The 22,600-nt window shown below is 33.7% G+C and overlaps 1 protein-coding gene across 4 annotated transcripts in view; it reads left to right on the top strand.

The window, feature by feature from the left end:
* Positions 1 to 9,120: 9,120 nt before the first annotated feature.
* LOC149529598 (primase-helicase Twinkle, chloroplastic/mitochondrial-like) overlaps positions 9,121 to 22,600 on the top strand; it is a 214,277-nt gene continuing 200,797 nt past the window's right edge. Inside the window, exons 1-2 of one of the 4 annotated variants that reach the window (XM_089809441.1) lie at positions 9,121 to 9,466; positions 9,963 to 10,087. In XM_089809441.1, the coding sequence (XP_089665567.1) occupies positions 9,289 to 9,466; positions 9,963 to 10,087 (303 nt within the window). In that variant the 5' untranslated portion in view covers positions 9,121 to 9,288. The remainder of the gene's footprint in view (positions 9,467 to 9,962; positions 10,088 to 22,600) is intronic. The other 3 variants (XM_089809443.1, XM_089809444.1, XM_089809442.1) reach the window with 3 other exon arrangements.

The raw sequence follows: 22,600 nt of genomic DNA, 5'->3' as shown, positions 1-22,600 counted from the left end.
TTTACAAAAAGAGGATCTAATGTAGCGAGTTTTGAAATTAGGTGGAGATAACTACACCTTTGAAGATTTAAGAAGATATATGTTAATCATTGAGGATGAAAATAAGTGAAGTGAAGCTTTATAGACAACAAAATCTAGAATAATAACAGAACAAGGAGATGGTACATATATGGGCAGAACATGGAGTATAATAGTTGTATAAGACAATAGACATATAGATGGCCATACAACCCTTGCAAAACAAATAATGAAAGAATTAGAAAATGAAGAAAAAATCGAGAAAGAAGGAAAAAAACCTGAAAGTGCCTTAAATGCATAAGAGAACATAGAGAAATTAGGCATTTTGATGAATCAAGAAGGGATAAATTTTCCTAAATATGGAAGATTGAAAGCTAAAAGAGGAAGGAAGTCTCTTAAAGAACTCTGAGAAGTAGATGGGTAGGAAAAAGAATAGCAAAAGATCAGTCAGTTACTTAATCTAAGGAAAGGGAAGAACCTTTCGAAGGTAGCATGAAGATCACCACCTAAAATGCTAGGGGTTTAAATGCTCCTAGCAAGAAACGCTTACTAAAGCAAAACCTAAAACAATTTGATTATGAAATTATTATGTTACAAGAAAAAAAATTGAACAAGGAAGAAGGAATTAAGCTAGAGAAGAAATTAGGTAGTTGGAATGTTAACTTACATGAATCTAAAGGAGCCTTAGGAGGATTAGGAATGATTTGGAACCCTAAGAAAGTAACTCTAAAGGTACTAAAATCAAATAATTCATGGATGAGTAGCAGAATTAAAAGCATAAAGACTAACATACAATTAATTTTAACAAACATTTATGGACCGATTCATAACATAGATAAACAAATTTTATGAGATGAAATTAGCCTATTTATTAAAAATCACAGTAATGAATTCATTCTTATAGGTGGAGATTCTAATACCATCATGAATATAGATGAAAAATCTGGAGGCATCCAACAAATTTCCCAAGCATCTAGGGAATTTTAAAAATGGATAGACCTTGATAACCTAATTGATATTCCTATTAATAATGGTAAGTACACATGGAATAATAGAAGGAAAGACTTCTCTTTTATCGTTGAGAAACTAGAAAGATTCTTTCTCAAAGGAGAACTAACTGAATGGATTTAGATATCCAATCCTCAATTCTACCTATAGCGGGATCAGACCACTATCCTATTAGATTTTAATTTATTGAACCTTCTAAACCTATAAAAAATCCTTTTAAGTGTGGAAAAATATGGTTTTTAGACAAAAAATTTATGGAGCTTATTAGAGAATGGTGGAAACAAGGCAATTTTAAAGGCTCCAAAATGTACATATTTGTTTCTAAGATGAAAATGATTAAAGAAAATATACTTAAGTGGAATAAAGAACAATTCAATAATATATTTAAAGAAAAAATAGACATCGAATAAAGCTTAAAAAAATTAAACACAAAAGTAATTAAAGAAGGTATGAATAATGAGAACTTTTTTCTAGAAAATGAACTACTTGCCAGGTAGGAAAACATACTAGCAAAGGAAGAAGTCTTTTGGAGACAAAAATCGAGAGAAAAATGGCTAGAAGAAGGAGACTGTAATACAAAAAAAAATCATAACAACACCATGTACAATACAGCTAAAAGAAAAATTATAAAAATCAAAGACCCGTGAGGTACTATCCTTGAAAATATTGATAGTATAGCAAAGATTTTTGTAGGTTATTTCAATAATTTATTAAATACTTTTGACAGTTCAAATATGATAGCTCAAGCAAAAATGCTTGAAGCTATACCAAAATTGGTTACTATAGAAGATAACAAAGCATTAAATACACTCATATCTCTGGAAGAAGTTAAATCTTTGTTATTCAACATGAACCCTAACAAAATCACCAGGTCCAAATAGATTCCAGGCTTTCTTCTACCAAAAATGTTGGGATATTATTGGAATTGATCTTTGGAAAGCCATTGAAGCATCAAGAAATGGTGGATCATTACTATCCAAAATCAATAATATGTTTCTTACCTTGATACCCAAAAAAGATGACCCTGAAAACCCAGGGGACTTTAGACCTATAGCTCCTTGCAACATCATTTATAAAATCATATCCAAAATTTTATCAAATCGAATGAAATTGATTCCCCCCTAAGCTTATAACAAAAGAACAAATGGGTTTTATACTAGGAAGATCGATTCTAGATGGATTACTCATTATAAAGAAACATTGCACTTAACCAGTAAGAATAAAATGGCAATCATGTTTATGAAACTGGATAATTAGAGAGCATATGACATGGTTGATTGGAGGTTTCTATGCAAAACCTTAGAAGCCTTTAGATTCTCACACCAATGGATTAATCTTATCTATCAATCCATCTCAAAAACTAAAATTTCAATTCTTATTAATGGTCCTGAAGGCTTCTTTGACACATCAAGAGGTATAAGACAATGAGATCCCCTATCTCCTTTCATATTCATTATTATGGTAGCAGCCTTTAGTGGAAAAATTACTAAAGCTCATACTGATGGCAAAATAGGTGGAATTACTATAATAAAAAATGTCCCTAATATAACCCACCAACAATATGCAGATGATACCATTATGCTAGGAGAAAGTACAATAGAAGAGGCCCTAAACCTCAAGTCAATCATTCAATATTACATGGAAGCATCAGGACAAAGAGTAAATGATGAAAAATCATAAATTGTTTTCACTAATACCACACCTAAAACTAAAAAACAAATCTATAATATTATGGGATTTAAAAGAGGTACATTCCCGTGTAAATACTTAAGAATAGAGCTAGAAAAAGGTAGTAAAAATAATAAGGGATGGCATAGTATCCTTGAAAGAATGGATAAAAAGATAGGAGGATGGAAAGATAAATGGCTCACAAAGGCTAGTTAAGTTAGAAAGATCAAAGCAGTCTTATCTACCCTCCCAACCTGCCCCTATTCTTGCTTACCTTTATCTGAAAGTAAAAATAAGAATCTTGAGGCAAAATTCAAAAGCTTCTTTTGGAATGAAACAAAAAAAATTGGCACTTATAAAATGGGAAAACTTATGTAAACCAAAGGAATTAGGAGGTCTAGGTATCAAAAACTTAAGTTGGTAAAATGAAGCATTAGGGGCCAAACTAACTTGGTGACTATTCATAGAAAGAAAAAAAATATGGGTAAAAATTCTGTATAACGAATACCTAAATGCAGTTGACCCTTACTCCTTGTTTAGAATGAGGATTCTTCCTAAAGAATCCAAAAGTTAGAATTTTATAGTAAAAAGTAGATCCCTGATCAATAAATATCTTACTTGGGATGTTGGTAATGGTGATGAAACTCTCTTCTGGGAGGACTCTTGGGATGGCCATCCCCGAGTGGATAACATGGGTATCTCAACAATTCTTAAAGATCAATTGGTCAAACTCTAGGGGTGTAAGGTCAACAATTATAAAACTAAAAAAGATACTAATGGCAGTGTAAGTTGGGAATGGAAAACTTTGGATAATATTAACTTGGAACCAATAGTAAAGAAGGTTTATGAAAACATCATTCACGAGAGGAAAATAAAATAATTAGCGAGAAATGACAAACTCATATGGGTAGCATAAAAAGATGACAGGTATAATGTTAAAATGGATGGAGTAATCATTCATTCCCAAAGGTGGGAAGAAGTTAATACTCCCCTTAAACTTTGTTTGGACTCTTTCTACCTACCAAAGGTGGGCTTATTTCTATGGATTGCCTCTTAGAATAGGATTCTAATTACCGACAGACTCGGAAAGATGGGCATTGAGGGTCCTTCCAGATGTGTGCCATCTAAGCAGGAGAGTGAAGATACTGATCACCTCTTATATTATTGTCTATATACACAATATTATTGGGAATGGCTCAAACATATGCTGGGTTGGACTGCTCCTTTGCCAGAATCTTTGGATGATCTTCTTAGGAGATGGCCAACTGATAGTAGTAGTTGTATCTATGGTAAACTCTGTTATATTTGTCAATCTATCCTTGTTCGAAAAGTATGGAAAGAAAGAAATAGAAGAATATTTCACGATCGAGATATGACTGTATGTGAGCTTACGAAAAAAATTGAGGCTTGTATTGTTGAAACCTTAAACTCTCACCTTAGGAAAATCCTAAAAGAGAAAGGATCATTTTCAGAGTGGCATGGTCTAATGAAAAAGAGTTGGAAAAACCTAAATAATCCCCCGCTTATGTATAAAAAAAAAGAAAAAGAAGGTGAGGGACAAGTGTAGATGGATTCCACCTCTTAGTGGTTGGACCAAATTAAATTTTGATGGAGCCTCAAGATGCAATCTTGGCACTACTGGAATAGTATGCATCATTAATAATGATCCTGGCAAATGGATCACTAAAAAGGCCAAATCTTTGGGATCAACCGCTAACAACCTCACTAAATTAGAAGCCCTTTAAGAAGGTCTCCAAATTTGTCTAAATCTTAGTATCTCAAAACTTATTATTGAAGGAGATTCACAAATTGTACTAAATGCCATTAGGAAAAGGGAGACACCAAACTGGGTGTTAAATGCAAAATTGGAAGAGGTTCTAAATCTCTTAGACCTCTTCGAAGATTTTTAGATTCTACATATGTTCCAAGAAGGTAATAAAGTGGTAGATTAGTTAGCAAATAAGGGTGTTGATGGTGAAAATATCTTAATCTACAATTGTAAGTAACTTATTCAGAAATTGAAAAAGCTTTTGATTCGAAAATAGATAATGTAACTCTTTGAGGAAACCAAAACCCAAAATTTTTAAAGATTTTTGATTTCTTTTGGGAAACCAAAATCCAACACATATTTAGAGTAGGAAATCGAAAAGTCGATCATTTGCAAACAAAGGGGTTGATGGAGAAGAATTATTAGCTATAAATCAAGACTTTAAAAATATAAAAATAATAAGGGCACTAACATTAAAAACTGATAAATTAGCTGGTATTTTACCAATTAATAATAATCTACATAGAGCTAAGAAGAAAAGTATTAAAATTTGTTATAGAAAAGGCTCTTTCTAATCCCTTTGTTTCTCTTTTTTTTGGACTAATACTGCTAACCCCTTGTGGAAAGAAAGGTCTTCTTTGATATGCAGGTTAGTGTAGAAGTACTATTTTAGGAGGTATATTCAGTCTGAATTGGGGAGACAAGCTAAATAATGCAAGAAAAATTATTCCCGTCAATATAAGATCTAATAATTGGACATTGTAAGATTTCATTAATTTTGAATATATTGGGGAATGCCCCTTTTAAAGTCTATATAATATAGGACTTCAGTCTCGAGCAAGACTAGAGATTTTCTTGCTTTGCTCTTTCCTACCAGTGCTCGTTTGAATGGAGAATAATGCAACTTTATTTTTAACATTTACTTATAATATAAAGGTTTTGGCCATTTACCAATAAAAAATAAAAATCTAAAAATATTTTATTTCATCCAAAATATGGAATTGATTTTTTTCCCTATAATTTTTAGCTGATAAGATTTGTTTACTGGGGAAACCTCCCTACGGGTTTCAATTCCTCACACTAGGAATATGAAGAAATGATAATTAAAAACAAAATTTGGCCAATCAACTTTTTAACAAAAGACGACTGGGGGGAAGTGCTAATTATTTGACAACAACACTCCAACTATTGACGCAACCAATCAACATTTTCTATTCACTTAATGGAAATTTCCTTTCCCCTACACATGGCACTCTTAGTTTTAACTAATGAGCTTTAATATTCAACAATACGGTTTAGAATTGTCATTCAATGAAATTATTGCTTGAATTGAATCACATGATGCAAGTTAAGTCATGCCCATCAGATGTCAAATCACTGAGCTTATCTACTAAAACCTAATTATCCATTCCCACCGCCATCAAACTTTCCATCAAATAATCAAGCTTGTAATGACCATTAGACATTCCATTGTAGAGGTTGATTTTAATGAATCTTAAAATATCGACATGGATGACGAGATGTGCAGTTGTGAAGGCGTTTTATGAAGTCCAAGATTGGGAAAATATTGATAGTCAAAGCTATAATGGTCCAACCCTAAACAAGCATATTTTTGAATATCAACCAAGCTTCACCTTCTCAAAGCTCAACATTGCAACAAAAAACTTCCTTACAACTACTTCTTGAATCTATTTATAGTAAACAAAAACTGCCCCAAAGTTGATAATTATTTGGGTTTACGAGGTATCAAAACCATAATTGATTTGGAGATCTTCCTTAAAAAAATGTCACTGTCATTAGTGATACATTTATTGCAAGGGAAAAATCCAATCTATTAGAAGTGAAAAACATTTGTGACTCCTAGAAATTGTCGATGAAGATGCTTTAAATGATGTGATAATGGTTTAGCTACATGAGACAAAGTACAGAGGAAATCGATCCATTGTTGAGTTTGAATCTTATACTCAATGACTTCAAAAATATTGATAGCAAGCTCCACAACAGATGCAGGTATCATGACACTAGAGGGTTTGTGCACATGCTCAAACCTAATGCATTTTTATGGTTATACATCACATGGAAATGCAATCACTTCCATTAGCAATGACATTTGCTTTATTGTAGCTTCCCAAATACATAAAACATTTTCCACTACAACAATACCCTTTTGCTTTTGGTCATGGGGTAGCCCCCAAATTCATCACATAATATTCCCCCTTGAACAGATTGGTTCTTTGGCAAAAGACATATTTATTTGGACAAAGGGAATGCTAATAGAGAAGAACATAAAAAAAGGTAGGTTCTATAGAGTGATGAGAAGGTTTATCATATTTGTTGGGGTTTGAGATTGTGGCCTATTGGAAAGGATGACATTTCACTTGCCCCCCATTTGCGGATTCTCACAACTTGCATTAGACTTGCAACAACTTTTTCATGCTTTTGCATTTGGTCTGTTTTAGGTATACAAAATATATATTTATTTTATTTAAAAATAATTTTATGATTAATTTTATATATCACTTATCAAATATATATTTCTCTTGATTTATTGTGAATCACAAAATATTCATATATTAAAATATATGATTATATCTTGCATTGTTATGAAATATAGTATAATATTAATCTAATATAAAATACAAATATAATTAACTAAAATATATAAAACTAAAAAACTACTAATATAGAATTTGTTTCCTAATTTATTCCTTAAAAGTCTTACGAGATACGAATGTTTATAATATTTACTATATCAATATATTTCAAATAGTTTATTTTCTAAGCTTGTGAGCATTGTTTTAATATTTTCATATGATTGGTAGAAATTACATTTGAATTTAGAAGATAATTATAGTATATCAACGATACACTTATCTTAAACTTGAAATATATAATTATAAACTATAATGTGTTTATGCACATCAATCTTATTTGAATTTGTAAAGAGGCTCAAATAATTGTATCATACCTAACAAATATGGGCAAAAGTATCCAATGTGAAAGCTCTTTTATGTAGATTGTTGTACTACAAAATTATTACATGCTACCAAAAAAATTGTGTTCAAAATGCATAAGATCGCCTCACTCATATAATCAAAAGAATCTCTAAACAACAATGATTTTCATTTATATTTTTTTTCAACTTCTACTATATTAGATGAGATATATCTAGCTATCACTTTTGTAGGGTTCTATAGCATTTGTCTTGCCAATTCCACCTTTTCTATCATCAACATCATTGACAACATGACAAAGTGAAGACATAATCTAGAGATAAGTCACATGTGATGGTTTAGGGTTCTGTAGCATTTGTCTTGCCAATTCCACCTTTTCTATCATCAACATCATTGACAACACAACAAAGTGAAGACATAATCTAGAGGTAAGTCACATGGATGGTTTCAGTGAATCATTAGTTATCTATGGTCATTAAACAAATAATATATTTACAATATTAGAGTATTAATTTACGGGAAAAATATTAGACGCATCTCATCGTATTCCAATAGTTACATAGATAAATATGGTTGTCTATGGTAGCAAAGACTTAAAATGTTGAAAAATGTGTATAATACAATAATCTTAGATCACACTAAAAAAAGTTTAATTTTTATTTTATTTTATTTTTTTATCATAGGTGGAAAAATGACACATTTATCCATAACACCTATGGAGAAGGTGTATGTAGGGTTTTAGCATAGGACAAAGAAGGCCTAAAACATGGCACATAGAAGAATGCCACGAGATGTTAAAAGTATCATGAGTGACATTTATAAGACAAATGCATCACCAACAATGGTTGATGAGAATGAGACACATGAAGCTCATAGTGCATCCATAAATTGGCTGGAAACACAATAGAATAAACTTGAATGTCTTGCAAATAACATCATCACAAATTCTCAAGAGATAATAAGGGATGTGAGTAGGATAAAGTGTTTGATGAAGCTATGAAAAGACACAACACAACATGTGGGGTGTTAGAACAATACAAAGATCTACAGTGAGAAATGAGATATGATGATTACTACAATATGGGAAATGCATTGATATTGAGACATATAGTCCTGAACGATAAATATCAATCACAATGACATGAGCTATAACAATACACAAATTTCAAGGATTGACACTACAAAAGCCAACAATTGATATTGGTAAGGTTGAGAGGTAGTATTTGACATTTACAACCATGTCAAGAATCAAGTTGTTAAGAGGCCTTTGCATTCAATTGATCTTTTTCTTTGAGAGGTACAAAAAGATGGAAAATACCAGACATACAGTGCTAAAGAAAGAAGAAGAAGCTCTCCTGAGGAAACTTATAATGTAAATTAATTAGAGACTACAAAACCAAAGCCTACATTCCTTTCACGTACCTCTAAATATGTATTTAACTCTAGAATTTTTTTAATTCCAAGTCTATAATGTCTATACCTATTAAAATGACTTATAAATAAATAAGAAAATATCATTGTATATATCTCTATCAGCCTAATTGTTACACCTCCCTTAAATGCAATGCTAGTTTATATTTTATATATATTCAATATCATTGAGAACAACCTCAAACTTTCATGTAATCCTTTTGACACCCCCCTATCTTAGAAAACGCTAAAACCCTAGTACCTTTTTGTAAGTCATGTATCACTTAAACCCCCGAAAACCATTCAAGATAGCGCGCCAGTTTCTTTTGGCCCAGATTTCCGGGGTAGGAATACCGAAAAGTCCTGTTCTGGGTACCAGCAACCATGCATCCTATAATAGAACCACCATTGCATTGGCTGGGTTCGGTGTGACACAGTTTATTGCTTGGTATTAGTTTTAGAATGGTTTTCTCTGGACGGTGTTTAGTGTTGCAAATGCAGAGGGGAATGGCACGAATGCAATGCCTTAAAGTGTCTTCCCGAGCTTTAATGGTTGCACGAAGGGCCACTAATAAAAAATTGAATGCCACCAGTACCTATTTAAGACCCTTAACGACAGCTCTCACAGTCGGCACTCAAGGTAACTAACTTTACCATTCCATTAACCTTTATTTTTTGTCACGTCAATTCGTTTTTGGATATCTTTTAGTCAAGTTTATCCGGGATTGTCACATTGCCCTGTCGGATACGCGTAAGGGAATTCCCTTACCTATATTTTACCCGAAGTCTTTATATATCATCCTTCACTGTGTTGGAAGTGATATTTTGCACAATCGAATGCCTTAATAGAACTTGGATTTTCCCATTGGAAAACCATTGGGTTTACAATTTGAGCTCATCCGTAGTTTACATTGCATTTATTGGAATGGCTTATCATTATCTAAGCATTCATGCACGTCTGTCTATTACATATTTGAAAATATCATCAAATTCTCTTTAGCACCAAGAAACAGTCATTTGTTTACAGGAAGTTGTATATTTGCTAAATCTTCATAGAGGCAGGTTCTGAATTTTAAAAGATATTGCAGTGAACCCTTTTTGTTATGGATGGTTGCTTACTTGGGTGTATGCAACAGGCAGTGAACACAGCAGAGACGGAGACATTCGATTGGTTCCTTTACTAAAGACGTTAGAAATGAATAATATAACTTTTGAACCATATGCACATCGTGATCAGAATGTGAGGTGCCTCTGCCCACAGGTGCACATACAATTACCCTTTGCACTATTTATAATTTCTTAAGTGAAGTATATATAAGTTTCAATTAAGAATTACAACCAGGACGCAATAATTCTGCTACTCTGACCATTTTCTCGAAACCGATTACACTTCTTATCTGCTGTATCACTTTGAATGCCTTGCCCTTTTCTTGGGCCACTAAAGATGAATGCACTCCACCACATTGTCGGAAAACAGATGCTTTTGATACTCGAGATTATAAATCTATTTTTCATGCCCTTTTAAGGAATTGACTTAGCTCGACTCCAAGAGAGAGCTCAACTCTACGAGTAAACTCTTTTCACTGCTTGAAGCTTCCTTCATCACCAAGATGTTTGCGTGTGCATATGTATACATGTAGGCACGTGTATATAACTATGTTGCCTAGGTTTCAGGGATGGGGATGCTTTTCCAAGTGCCGAATCTTTTAAACCATTTTTGGTGATGGCTATATATAAAAGAAGGAAAAATTAAAATACATAGAATAAATTAAAATATTTATATGAAAACATGGGTAAAACATGCACACATATATTAGAAATAGTAGATAAGTAAAATACATTTGTGACTGTCATCTTATGCTGATAGCATTCAGCTACATGATTAGCTATATACCAGTCATATCATGTTATGTAATCAGTTTAAATAAACGAGTTTCTGCCTGTTAGGGCCTTTCAAAATAATTACATTAAAATGCTATAATATGCAGGCTAGAATGCGGACTGTAGAAGTTTGGAGCAGCATTATGTTAGAGTACTGCCCAGAAATAAATAATAAACATCAATAGACATAAGAGCAAAAGATGCAAAACATTTATCCTGGGAAAAACCTTCCACTTGAAGGGAAAAACCCAGCCACGCCACAAAAGATCTCTTTTATTTATATTAAAATTGCTCAAGTATGCTTTTTGCTTGATGCAATACACCCATAAACAAAGTAATCATACAAATATATAGAGTTTGAGAGACTCTTCACGTCACAACTGGTGGTCTCTTGAATTTCCCAAAACAAGTCTCTTCATATTCCAAATGCACGCCTCTACGCATTATGCATGACACTTGTCTCTATAATTAATATTACCTCAATTATTATCACAAATGTCTTCCTCAACTGAGGATGACCATAACGGTTATAACGATCATATTTCTAAAAGCAGAGATAAAGATCTGTATCGCAGCTACAATCTTCAACACCTTATATGATCACAAAGTTCAAGATAGAAGTTCCTGCAGGTAGTGAAGGATTCTGAGGCATCCAGGTCACACAGAGGTGCTATCATAGTAAGATCTTCATTGGATCTTAGTTCTTTGCAACCATTCTTTCACCCTCATTGGTGAAGAACCCTGTTTTATTCTTGCCTTTGTCTGGTTTGTTCTTCTTGTCTTCATTGTCTTCTTCATTATACTTCTTGATAAACTCTAGGAGACCTTGCATGAATTGTTTTCTTCCTTGTTAGATTTCTATGTCTGTCCATACAGTACCTTTGAGGGTTTAAATGTAGCTACACCATTTTCAAGCAACTTCAAGAACTTTTGCATAGAAACTTCCAATGTGACAGTTACCTGCGAAGCAACAGAGAAGAAAATGACTCTTTTTAGACTCAGTAAGCACCCTTCCTTTCCCTTGATATTTATCCTCATTCCTATAAATCCATAGTTGCGATATGATTTCACAAAAAAAGAATAACCAAAATAGTTGTAAGATATAGAAAGCTTTTGGATATTTATAATTATATCAAGCTGTGATAAGTAAGAACAATCACAATGATTGCATCCTCTCTCACAACATATCACTATCTTTCCGAATCATATATCATGAATCTCATGGAAGATCCAATAGAATAAAGAGAGAAAACTTGTAAACCATAACCTTTCTTTCGTTTAACACCTTAAAGAAGCAATGCCATGTCATTTATGATCTTTAATTAACAGGCTAGAGGCAATAAAATCAATGCACAAGGAATCTAGTAGCGGTGAGGAGGAAACTAGAAGGGAAGAGATAGGGGAGAAGCAATTATGGGAAGAATTTGGGGTTTTAGAAGATATAGAGCACAACATGATCAGCAATATGGAATATCTAGAAGAAGAAGAAAAGGATAAAGGAAATGAAGATTCGGAGATAGGGGACCATATTCTGCAAGAATTGGAAAATGAAGAAGATACCATAGAAGATGACTGGATTTCTACTAGTACCAAAAATGCTAGTGAGCATATAGATAAATTAGGCATCCTAGCCAACCAAGACAACATAGCAGCTCCAAGGTGTGGTGAGCAAAAAATGAAATGAGGAAGGAAGACTCTCAATGAATTAAGAAGGACAATAGGACAGGCAAGGAATCAAAGAAAGATCAATGATATCCTGAATGTAGGAAAGGAGAAGTTCCTTTCCACAGAACAATGCAAATTACGACATGGAATGCTAGGGGTCTAAATGCCCCTAGCAAGCAGTGCTTATTAAAGCGCAATCTATCCCTATTTGAGTATGAAATTATCTTAATCCAAGAGACCAAACTAAATAAAGGAGGAGCTAAGCTAGGAAAGAAACTGGGAAATTGGAAGACATAATTAGTAGAATCCAATGCAGCATCAGGAGGAATCGGTCTTATATGGAACCCATGGAAAATAGAATTCACAAAATCAATTACAAACAATAATTTGTGGGGGGTAGCGCAAAGAGTTTTAGAAGTAATATCTATTTGACTTTAATCAATGTATACGAGCCTACTCAAACAACAAAATAGAAAGAGATCTAGAATGAAATTAGTACATATATGGAAACCAATCATACAGACAATTTCTATATAGGAGACTTTAATGCAATACTCAACCTGGAAGAAAACTATGGTGGATCCCAAACTATAACATAGGTCGTGGCAGACTGTAGAGAATGGTTTGACAAAAAAAATCTATTGGATATGCCACCAAGTAATGGAAACTACACATGGAACAACAAAAGAATAGGTATTTGCCACATTGCAGAAAGGCTAGATAGATTGATCTTCAAAGGGCATCTTAGTACTCTAAATTTAACATTCCATACAACAATATTGCCAAATGCTGGGTCAGGTCACTTCCCCGTTAGACTAGAATTTGTTGAAGCCCAAAAACTGACTAAAAACTCTTTTAAATGTGAAAAAATGTGGTTCATGGATAATTGCATAACGAATAATATCAAGCAATGGTGGTAGGAAAGTTCCTTTAAGGGATTTAGAATGTATTGCTTAGTGTCCAAACTTAAGTTGCTCAAAGAAACAATACTTAAATGGAGCAATAACACCTGAACAATATCTTTGAAGAAAAATTAGATAATGAAGAAGAACTCAAAAAAAAATGAAGAAATGATTAAAAAAGGTATGAATAATGAAAAACATGCTAAAGAAAAGGAATTATTAGCTAAACAAGAAAATATCCTAGCAAAAGAACAAATTTTTTGGAAGCAAAAGTCGAGAGAAAATTGGCTAGCAAAAGGGGTCACAACACTAAATTCTTTCACAACAATATCATTAACAATAGAATAACAAAAATAAAAAACTTAGTTACTATAAGAACATTTTAAACAATAATGAGAGCTCAACTTGGGTCACTCAGAACTCAATGCTAAATGTTATTCCCAAGGTAATCACAATTGAGGATAACAAATCGTTAAATAAACCTTTTACAATAGAGGAAATTAAAAAAGAGTTATTTAGCCTCAAACCGGATAAATCTCCAGGTTCAGATGGATTTCAAGCATTCTTCTAAAAAAAATGCTGGGATATCCTAGATTTTGACCTTTGGAAAGCAATAGAAGCATCAAAGAATGGAGGATCGATTCTAACATAAATTAATCATACCTTCTTAACATTAATTCCGAAAAAAGAAGTTCATGAGGAGCTTGGGGATTTTAGACCAATCGCTCTCTGTAATACTATTTGCAAAATCTTATCCAAAGCACTAGCCAATAAACTAAATAATTTTCTTTCAAAACTTATATCAGAAGAACAAAACATGTTTTGTCCTAGGCAAATCTATCTTGGTGGGATTATTATCATACAAGAAACTATTCTTTCGGTACAAAATAATAAAGAAGCTCATATGCTTATGAAACTAGATATCCAAAAAGCTTATGATAAGGTTGATTGGAGATTCTTATGTAAGACCCTGGAAGCATTCAACTTTTCACGTCAATGGCTTAACTTATCTTCGCTTGTATAGCCACCACTAAAATATCGATATTAATAAATGGCTCTCTGGAAGGATTCTTCAACATTTCTAGAGATATTAGACAAGGAGATCCAATCTTATCCTTTTCTGTCCATCATTATGGCTGAAGCCTTTGGAAGTGCAATTAAAAAAGCACAAGAAGAAGGGCAAATTAAAGGAATAGTTGCAATAGAAAACATGCCCAAGGTCACACATCAACATTTTGTTGATGACGCAATCCTACTAGGGGAAAGTTCAATAGTAGAAGCTTAGAACTTAAACATATAATACAAACTTGTATGGAAGCATCAGGGCAAATGGTTAATGTTGAAATTTCAGAAATTTTCTTTTTAAGAGATGATATTTGTAATATTATGTGATTTAGGAAAGGAGCATTTCCCTATAAATATTTAGGAATTCATCTAGAGAAAAATATGAGAGGCTCCAAACCTTGGAATCCCATCATTGAAAGAATAGACAATAAAATCGAAAATTGGAAGGGGAAATGGCTTACTAAGGCTAGTAGAGCTACTAAAATTAAAGCAGTTTTATCAGTCATACCCACATATCAGATGTCTTGCCTCCCATTACCAAAAGGAGTTAAGAAGAAATTACATAGTAAACTCATAAATTTATTTTTGGAAAGGATTGGAGGAAAAGAAGAAATTTGCCTTAATTAAGTGGGATAATATTTGAAGACCAAAAGAACTTGGAGGTTTCGGAATTAAAAATCTGAGTTGGCAAAATGAAGTCTTGGGAGCTAAACTAATTTGGAGAATGTACCAAGAAAGAGAAAGCAAGTGGGCAAAAATCCTATATAATAAATATCTTAGTAGTATAGATCCACCATCTCTCTTCAAAACTAAAAATTTGCCTAATGGTTCAAACTGATGGAATTTTATGTTACAATGTCATCCTATTATAAGTAATAATCTTACTTGGGATATAGGGAAAGGTGAGGAGGCTCTTTTCTGGGAAGATTCATGGGATGGACTCCCTCCTGATGACAACATTAAAAATACACTCATAAGCGCTTGGGGTACCCATGTAAACAAGTATAAGAAAACATTGCAGGAAGATAGCAGAGACAAATGGATATGGAAATGAATAGAAGATACAAACTTAACCAATTTGGAAAAAGAGGCATATAAAACTTCATTAAACAAAGACATATCGACTATAAAGATGGGAAGGATAAACTAATATGGGGAGCATCGAAAGATGGGCAATATAGTGGAAAAAAAACGATATGATCTGATTATCAATTCTCAAAGATGGGAAATGATAAATATACCTCTTAAGCTATTTTGGGATCCAACATGTCTACCTAAGGCAGGTATCTTCCTATGTGTTGGGGTTCAAAAAACAATTCTTACAGTAGATAGATTTACTAAGATAGGTTTTGAAGATCCCTTGAAATGTCCTTTATGCAAAAAGGATTCAAAAAATGCAGGACATCTATTATACCATTGTCCCTTTAGAAGAGAAAGTTGGGATTGGCTGTGACAAAAACTCAATTGGACCACAACCTTCCTTGAAAAGCTAGAAGAGCATTTGATTAGCTAGCCTAACCTTGGCAGAAAGAAAGTATATAGCAAGCTTTGGAACATCACCCCATCAATTCTACTATGGGAAATTTGGAAGGAAAGAAACCGAAGAATCTTCAATGACTCAGAAATGACCATACCCTCTTTTGTCAATAAAGTGGAAGAAAGTATCATAGAGGTTATAAATAATCATATCAGAAACATAGTAAAAGAAGAAGGATCCTTCTCTGATTGGGATGCACACATGTAGGAAAATTGGGCCAACCTAATTAACCCCACAATGGTATATTCCAAACATAACAAACTTGCTCAAAAAGAATGTAGATGGGAACCCTTCGATAGGATGGAAGAAATTGAATTTTGATGGTGCATCTCGAGGAAACCCTGGTAAAGCAGGATTAGGGTGCATAATCTGCTCAGAAAATGGAGATTAGATTATAAAACGAGCCAAACCATTAGGAATTATAAATTTTGTTTTAGCAGAAATGGAAGCTCTAAAGGAGGGACTTACCATTAGTCTAGATTTGGGCCTAAAAGAGATAGTTATAGAGGGAGACTCCCAAATTATTTTAAATGCTATTAGGAAACGCAACATTCTAAACTAGAGAATTAATTCAATGCTTGAAAATATACTAATTCTATTATATAAGTTTGAGGAGACAAGGATTCAACACATTTTTTGAGAGGGCAACAAAGATGTTGACTTATTAGCTAATCTAGGTATAGATGGGGAGGATATCTTTCTTAGGTCTAGGTAGCCTTCTAATTTCATTTCTTTCTTCCCACTTCTTATTGTCATCTAGGTTCTCCACCTAGTATTTTTCGGATTTCGTCCTTAAATTTATGGCTCCCTTCGAGGACATTTTTATCCTTATCCCAGTTACATTATATCCTCTCAATTCATTCTATCCCCTAATATAATTAAGGGGCTTAATATTAGTATTTAGTAAGATGGTTAAATATTAGCTTGATAAATAGCTTCTCTAGACATAGTCTCATTCAGACTATATGGAGCAAGGCCTCGATCTTTAATGATTAGATGTAGTTTAGCACATTTAGACATAAAAATCAATCACCAGAATGATCATATATCTACGAGTGTCGTATTTTTGATTTCGCTGATAACCACTTTGTAGCTTGCCCAATAGTTATTAAAACAAAAGTGAATTGTACTCTATGAAGTTAATCGTGGCTTTCTTCTGGATTCTTCCAGTTGGTTCTCGAAGTCAGGAGAAGTATAGTGCATTACAAAGGATGACTATATTAGTAGTGTCGAGATTAGTATTGGTAATGGTACCTATGCTCTTATGCCCTACTGTGTGTCCTTTCTGTTATGGTGAGTCTAGGTCCTAGTATGGAGAATGCCATTAGCGTGTTTCATGCCTTTGAAGATAGAACCATGGCCTTTAAAGGACTCGTCAAACTTGAATGTTGGAATTGGCTACTTGATCCTGTAGATGATATGAGTTAGTAGGGCACTTGGGGAAAAGGTATTTAACTATGAATATACTTGGCACACTAATAGTTCGATCATAGGCTCCGTTATATCATGCATGGCTAGGGCAAGTTGGTCACTAGGATATTATCCATCTGTGTAACAACTTGTTTGCAAACACTTGGCTGGAAGGGCTGGAGCATGTGGTCTTAAGCATTAACAAAAATTTGGAAATCCTATTTGCAGAAGAGTATATGTCCAAGCCTTCGGGTAGTTTGCTCCTGGCCAATGTTCTGAGGTGGCCAATTCTTCAAATCAGAGACTTCAACCAGTTTGACAGTGAATGGCTGAAGATGAGAGCAAGTATAAATTTTCTGCTAAGATGGAGAAACATTGCCATTGACCAAAACTAAGAATGGCTCTTTAACTATCTTAGAGCGTTCGATTTTTATGCTGAGCTGGAGGTAGATTTTTCTGACCTTAGCAAGCTGGACTTCTCCCTCCCAAATTTTAACAAATCTAGCAAGCAAAAAACTGCCTTCGTTCTTATGCAGGGAGCAATGGACTTCGATGTTGCGGAAGCAGAAGACTATGCAGAAGACTACATTATGATTTTCAGGAAAGAAGAATTTGATCATGAAGGTTTCATAGTACAAGTTGTTTATGTTTTTTTGGTGTCTCAGTTTAGTTTATGGTCTCTGTTAAGGATACTGCCATTTTGTATTTTTCTGAGTAGTAGCCTTTCCTTTGTCTGTCTTTGTTTAGCCCTCGCTGTGTCAGCTTTCTCGTTGTTAGGTATGCACATGGTATATTTAAGGCTCTGCTGTTTTGTGTATCCCCTAAATCCGGGACTTGTTATTATAAAGCTCTCTTCATCAATGAAAATCTTTGTCAAGATTTTATATAATACATATCTTGTTTAATATTCAATGATCAGGAAGTGTTCTTTTTCATGGTTATAATGTGCGAATATGGTGAATTTAAGCTAGTTCTCATATTTCACAGTATCTAGAATTCTCAGTCTCAATGAAGATTGAGGGAAATTTTCAAAATTAGGAAATGGATGATCATTGTTCAAAAGATTTTTAGGACAAGACAGGCAAAATAAATGTATCTTCTTTTCTAAAATGTACCACTGGTTAAAATAGTTCAGTATAGTATCGGAACCAAAATAACTATTGTTTTCAACGAGAAATGAAATGTTCACTATAGATAAACAAAACAAAGGGCTTAATCCATCTAAAACAAAGGTCCAGTCGACTGGACTTTAAGTACGACGGAGCTATGGAGAGATGCTTCATAAGAATTTTAAAATTAGAAGTCTGTTGAGATCCAACCATTAATATCAAGTTAAATTGTTTTACGTTTTGTAAAAATAGTAAGAAGGACCCGCTTTAAACAAAATTAATTCCAACACACAACCAAAGACCATTTGGGTTTTATGGAGTCAGAATTGGGCACATTTAGTATTCCTCATTATTTATCCTTCACTTTCGTATCCAAATACATATTGGTAGAATCCTAAATTTGGATAAAACGATTATTTCTGCCTTATTCAGTGGCCTCCTCATCTTCCTTTGACCTCTCATGTTCCTGGTAACCACTTGGTTTGGGATTTATTTAAGATGGGTTGGGCCTGCTTTCACCCATAAGGGTTCTTAAGATGAACACGATCATTAAATTGAGGGGACCTTCTCCTCAAATTGCTTTTGATGAACCCATCTCTGATGCTCATCTTTTGATTATACTGCAAAACTCACATTTTCTGATCACGAGAGCAGTATATAGGTTTTTAGGCAAGGAATTCGTAAACAATACTGACTGCTATAGAGTTCTGAGTGATATTCTTGCAATGTTCCTGGCAATGGCCTGCTTACCAAGACCAGACAAATCTAGTATAGCAATCCTGTGCAAATGGCTATTTAAACATGAGTATATTGGAAATCTGGACAAAGTTACAGCTTGTGTTAGAAACGATATTTACATCTGCAGACTCTGTCACTATGATGTTCCCATCGATCAAAGACAACTTATTCCTTTATATCCCCTTATCTCTTCATTTGACTCTAGCAGATTAGTTAAATGGTTTCCCATTATCAAGTGGAATATTGCATTTCTATTTATCTTCTTTCATATTCGACCTGCACGCTACAACAACTTGGTGGTGTACTTAGCAGAAGAAGATATTGAGATACGGGATAGAAGCTTCTCTCTGGATGCCAATATGGTTGAGTTGCCAAGTCTGAATCCGGAAGAAGAAGATGAGAATGATGAATCGTCATCAGCTCTGATCACTCCAAATTTGTGAATCAAATATTTTCTTGTTGCAAGTGTGAAAGCAAGATTGGAATGTTTAATAAATATATCAACAAATCCGGATTAAGATTTACCTTGCTGTTCTAAATTTAAAGAGCAGGACATGAGTATGATGAATACTAAGTGATGAAATTATTGGACATAAAGGCAACATGAATGTCACATATGCAAAATAATAAGTATAAATGCTCAAATTTTCACATTTCAAACCTGGAAAATTAGGACTGGTCAGATACTGACAATATTAATGGACTGATACTGCTTTGATCACCTCTTTTACAAAAAAAGTCTTCATCAGTCCATATAATAGTTACCAAGGATTGAGTTAATACTAAGGTTAAATACACTAATAACAGTGAATAGAAATTTATATACTTAATTGATTTGCTCCATCCCAAATCCAATCAGACTACCTATCTCTAAACCCTCCAACTTCAACTCCAAAGCATCAAATCACTTCAAAAAATAAAGAAATTAAATCATAATCCAAGTTCAAACTATATTTAAACTAACGTTCTAAACATCAGAAACACCAGTGGAAAAGAATCAAATTAGCCTAGATAATATTCATAATTATAGCCTGTTTTAAGCTTATTAACTTATTGATTGTAAGAATCCTAATTATGTAATTGTGCTTAATCTTAAGACTAATGGTTACAATTAAGCTTGAAGTGTTTGGTAGAATGCAGAAATTTAACAACAAAGACACCCATTTTGTGTCACTCAATCTGAAAAGGGATTCAATTCTTTCAGATTGCCATCAAGATTTACCACTTCTTGATAGGTTCAAAGAAAGGAGATGCAAAGGAGGAGTTGTCTCCCCAAAGCCTTAAGTGAGAAAGGAATATTTAGAAAGGGATGTATTACATCAAAATTGTAAACTGGGGTATGCCCCTTTTAATTTTGTATTGGACAATTGTGTCGGGCTGGACTATAAGTTTTCTTCTCCATTCTTTCCTAGCAGTGTCCAATTGAACAGAGATTATGTAATAATTTTTAACAATTAATAAAATTTATATGGCTTCGGCCTTTTACTAATAAAAAAAGGAAAAAGTCTATAACTTGGTTTTAACTTTTAAAAATTTAAAACTAATAAATAAAATAAAATAAATCAAACAAATAATTTTTTAATTTTTAAAAAAAACTTTTGAAATAAAAACAATGGTCTACCTTGGTCCTTTGTTGCAGGCAATGAATGTAGCGAGGAATGAATTGGAAGCCAACGAAGTCTGAGATTGAACGAAGTTTGAGAAGGCACACTGAATTGGAAGCCAACGAACAAAGTTAGAGAAACCATGAAAAATGGCAATAGGAAGCCATCGAAAATAGCAAAACACTACCATGTGCGTGGAAAAAACTATTGTCCGTGCAGGGAACACGATTGACACTCTACCATCTGTGGAAAACTACCAAAGCAAAGAGCCATCGTGGGAAGGAAATGTGGACACGGGTGAATGAAATAATAAGGTGCATTATTGAAAAAGCCAAAATTTAGGTTTTTTATTCGGTTAAAGTCAAACATGCGGTTAGAGTTGACATGGAATCACCACGTAAGCACTAAAATCGTTCGGAAATGAAAGGAAAATTCAGAATCGTTTTTGCTTGGAAAAACGATACCTTGATTGATTCTATAGTCGATTCCAAATGGTTTTCGTTTCAGAATCGATTTGTTTTCAAGTACAAAGGAGTAAAGGCGACGATTCAGTAACGTAGTTTTTAAATATATTCTTAGACGTAACAATGTTCTGCTTCTAGCCATTAAGGAAATAACAAGAACTACTCCATATTTCTTTACAAATGAAATGCTCAAGGAAAATATGCTTGATGAACTCAAGAGTCCTGCGATTACTACTAATTTCAATATCTATATTTTCAATTTTAAAAGGCAGTCTTTGCAGAGTAAACAACCATTGTAAAAGGCTCTTAACACATTTTTCCAGTTATGCGTGAGAATATCTTGCCACTTTTTATTAGACAAGGATAGTTCCTAAATCGGGTTTAGATGATAAGAAAACATTAATATTGCTAAGAGTTTTGAAAATATATTTTGCTTTCAAACCATTCATCTTGGTGCTATCAAACCAAGAGACATCATTAATCCCATTGATATCAGAGCAACAAGGCTTGGGGAGATTTAAAGGAGAGTTGGCTTCTTTGAGAGTAGAATGGGTTCTCTAATGAGTGGCAAGAATGCTTAATTCATTCTTGAATGAAGCCCAAGATTTTTATTGATCATCTATGAGAATATCATTAAAACATTTGACGCCTTTGTAGTACCATTTTCTTGGCAGAGCAGCTTGGCAAAAGGGCCGAAGGCTTGTTTCTTTAGTGTAGATTCCAACAAATGTACTTGTCACTGTGAATTTTTCCATATATGTTATGCCTAACATCTCCCCAGGCTTTCCAAATACTCTTATAGACATTAAAACTTGAGGGAGATACTAGCAATGAGCCAAGTAGTAGGTCACTAATAGGGAGCATTTTCCAAGATTTTGGTTGTTTTAGGACAGAGTTGCTTATATTGTCTCTAACAAAAACTTTTCAAGGCTCTATGCCATTAAGAGCCTTGATGATCGATTTGATTACAAGGGCCATAGCTTGAATTCCAAGATCTTTTAGGCCTAATCCACCCCAATTTTTGACCATTGAAACCAACTACATTTAACTAAAATTATTCTTTTTTTCGTTTTCCACCAGATCAGAGAGAACTACAGATCTGTTTTTGAATATCATTAATTTGATAACCTCTAAATAACCAAAATGGGGAATAGTATAGAGTTTAAGGGGAGAGCATCTTTTGGTAGACTTGAACTTGTCCAGCTAGAGAGAGGAAGTGCCTATTCCACTTCTGGGGTTGCAATCAATCATACTTTTAATCCATAATCACTCTCCTTCTGAGAGGGATTGAATGCGAAGGGGTTGCACAAGTATCTTATAATCCTGGTTGGACCTCCCCAATCATAGCCACAATTGGAGAACCACTTGGCCTGTTTTTTCTCACCATCCTAACATAATA

Source organism: Cupressus sempervirens, chromosome 11, assembly GCF_028749045.1.
Source record: "Cupressus sempervirens isolate cs-2001-9-10 chromosome 11, ASM2874904v1, whole genome shotgun sequence".
Lineage (NCBI taxonomy): Eukaryota > Viridiplantae > Streptophyta > Pinopsida > Cupressales > Cupressaceae > Cupressus > Cupressus sempervirens.
This window is presented reverse-complemented; position numbering and strand designations above follow the sequence as displayed.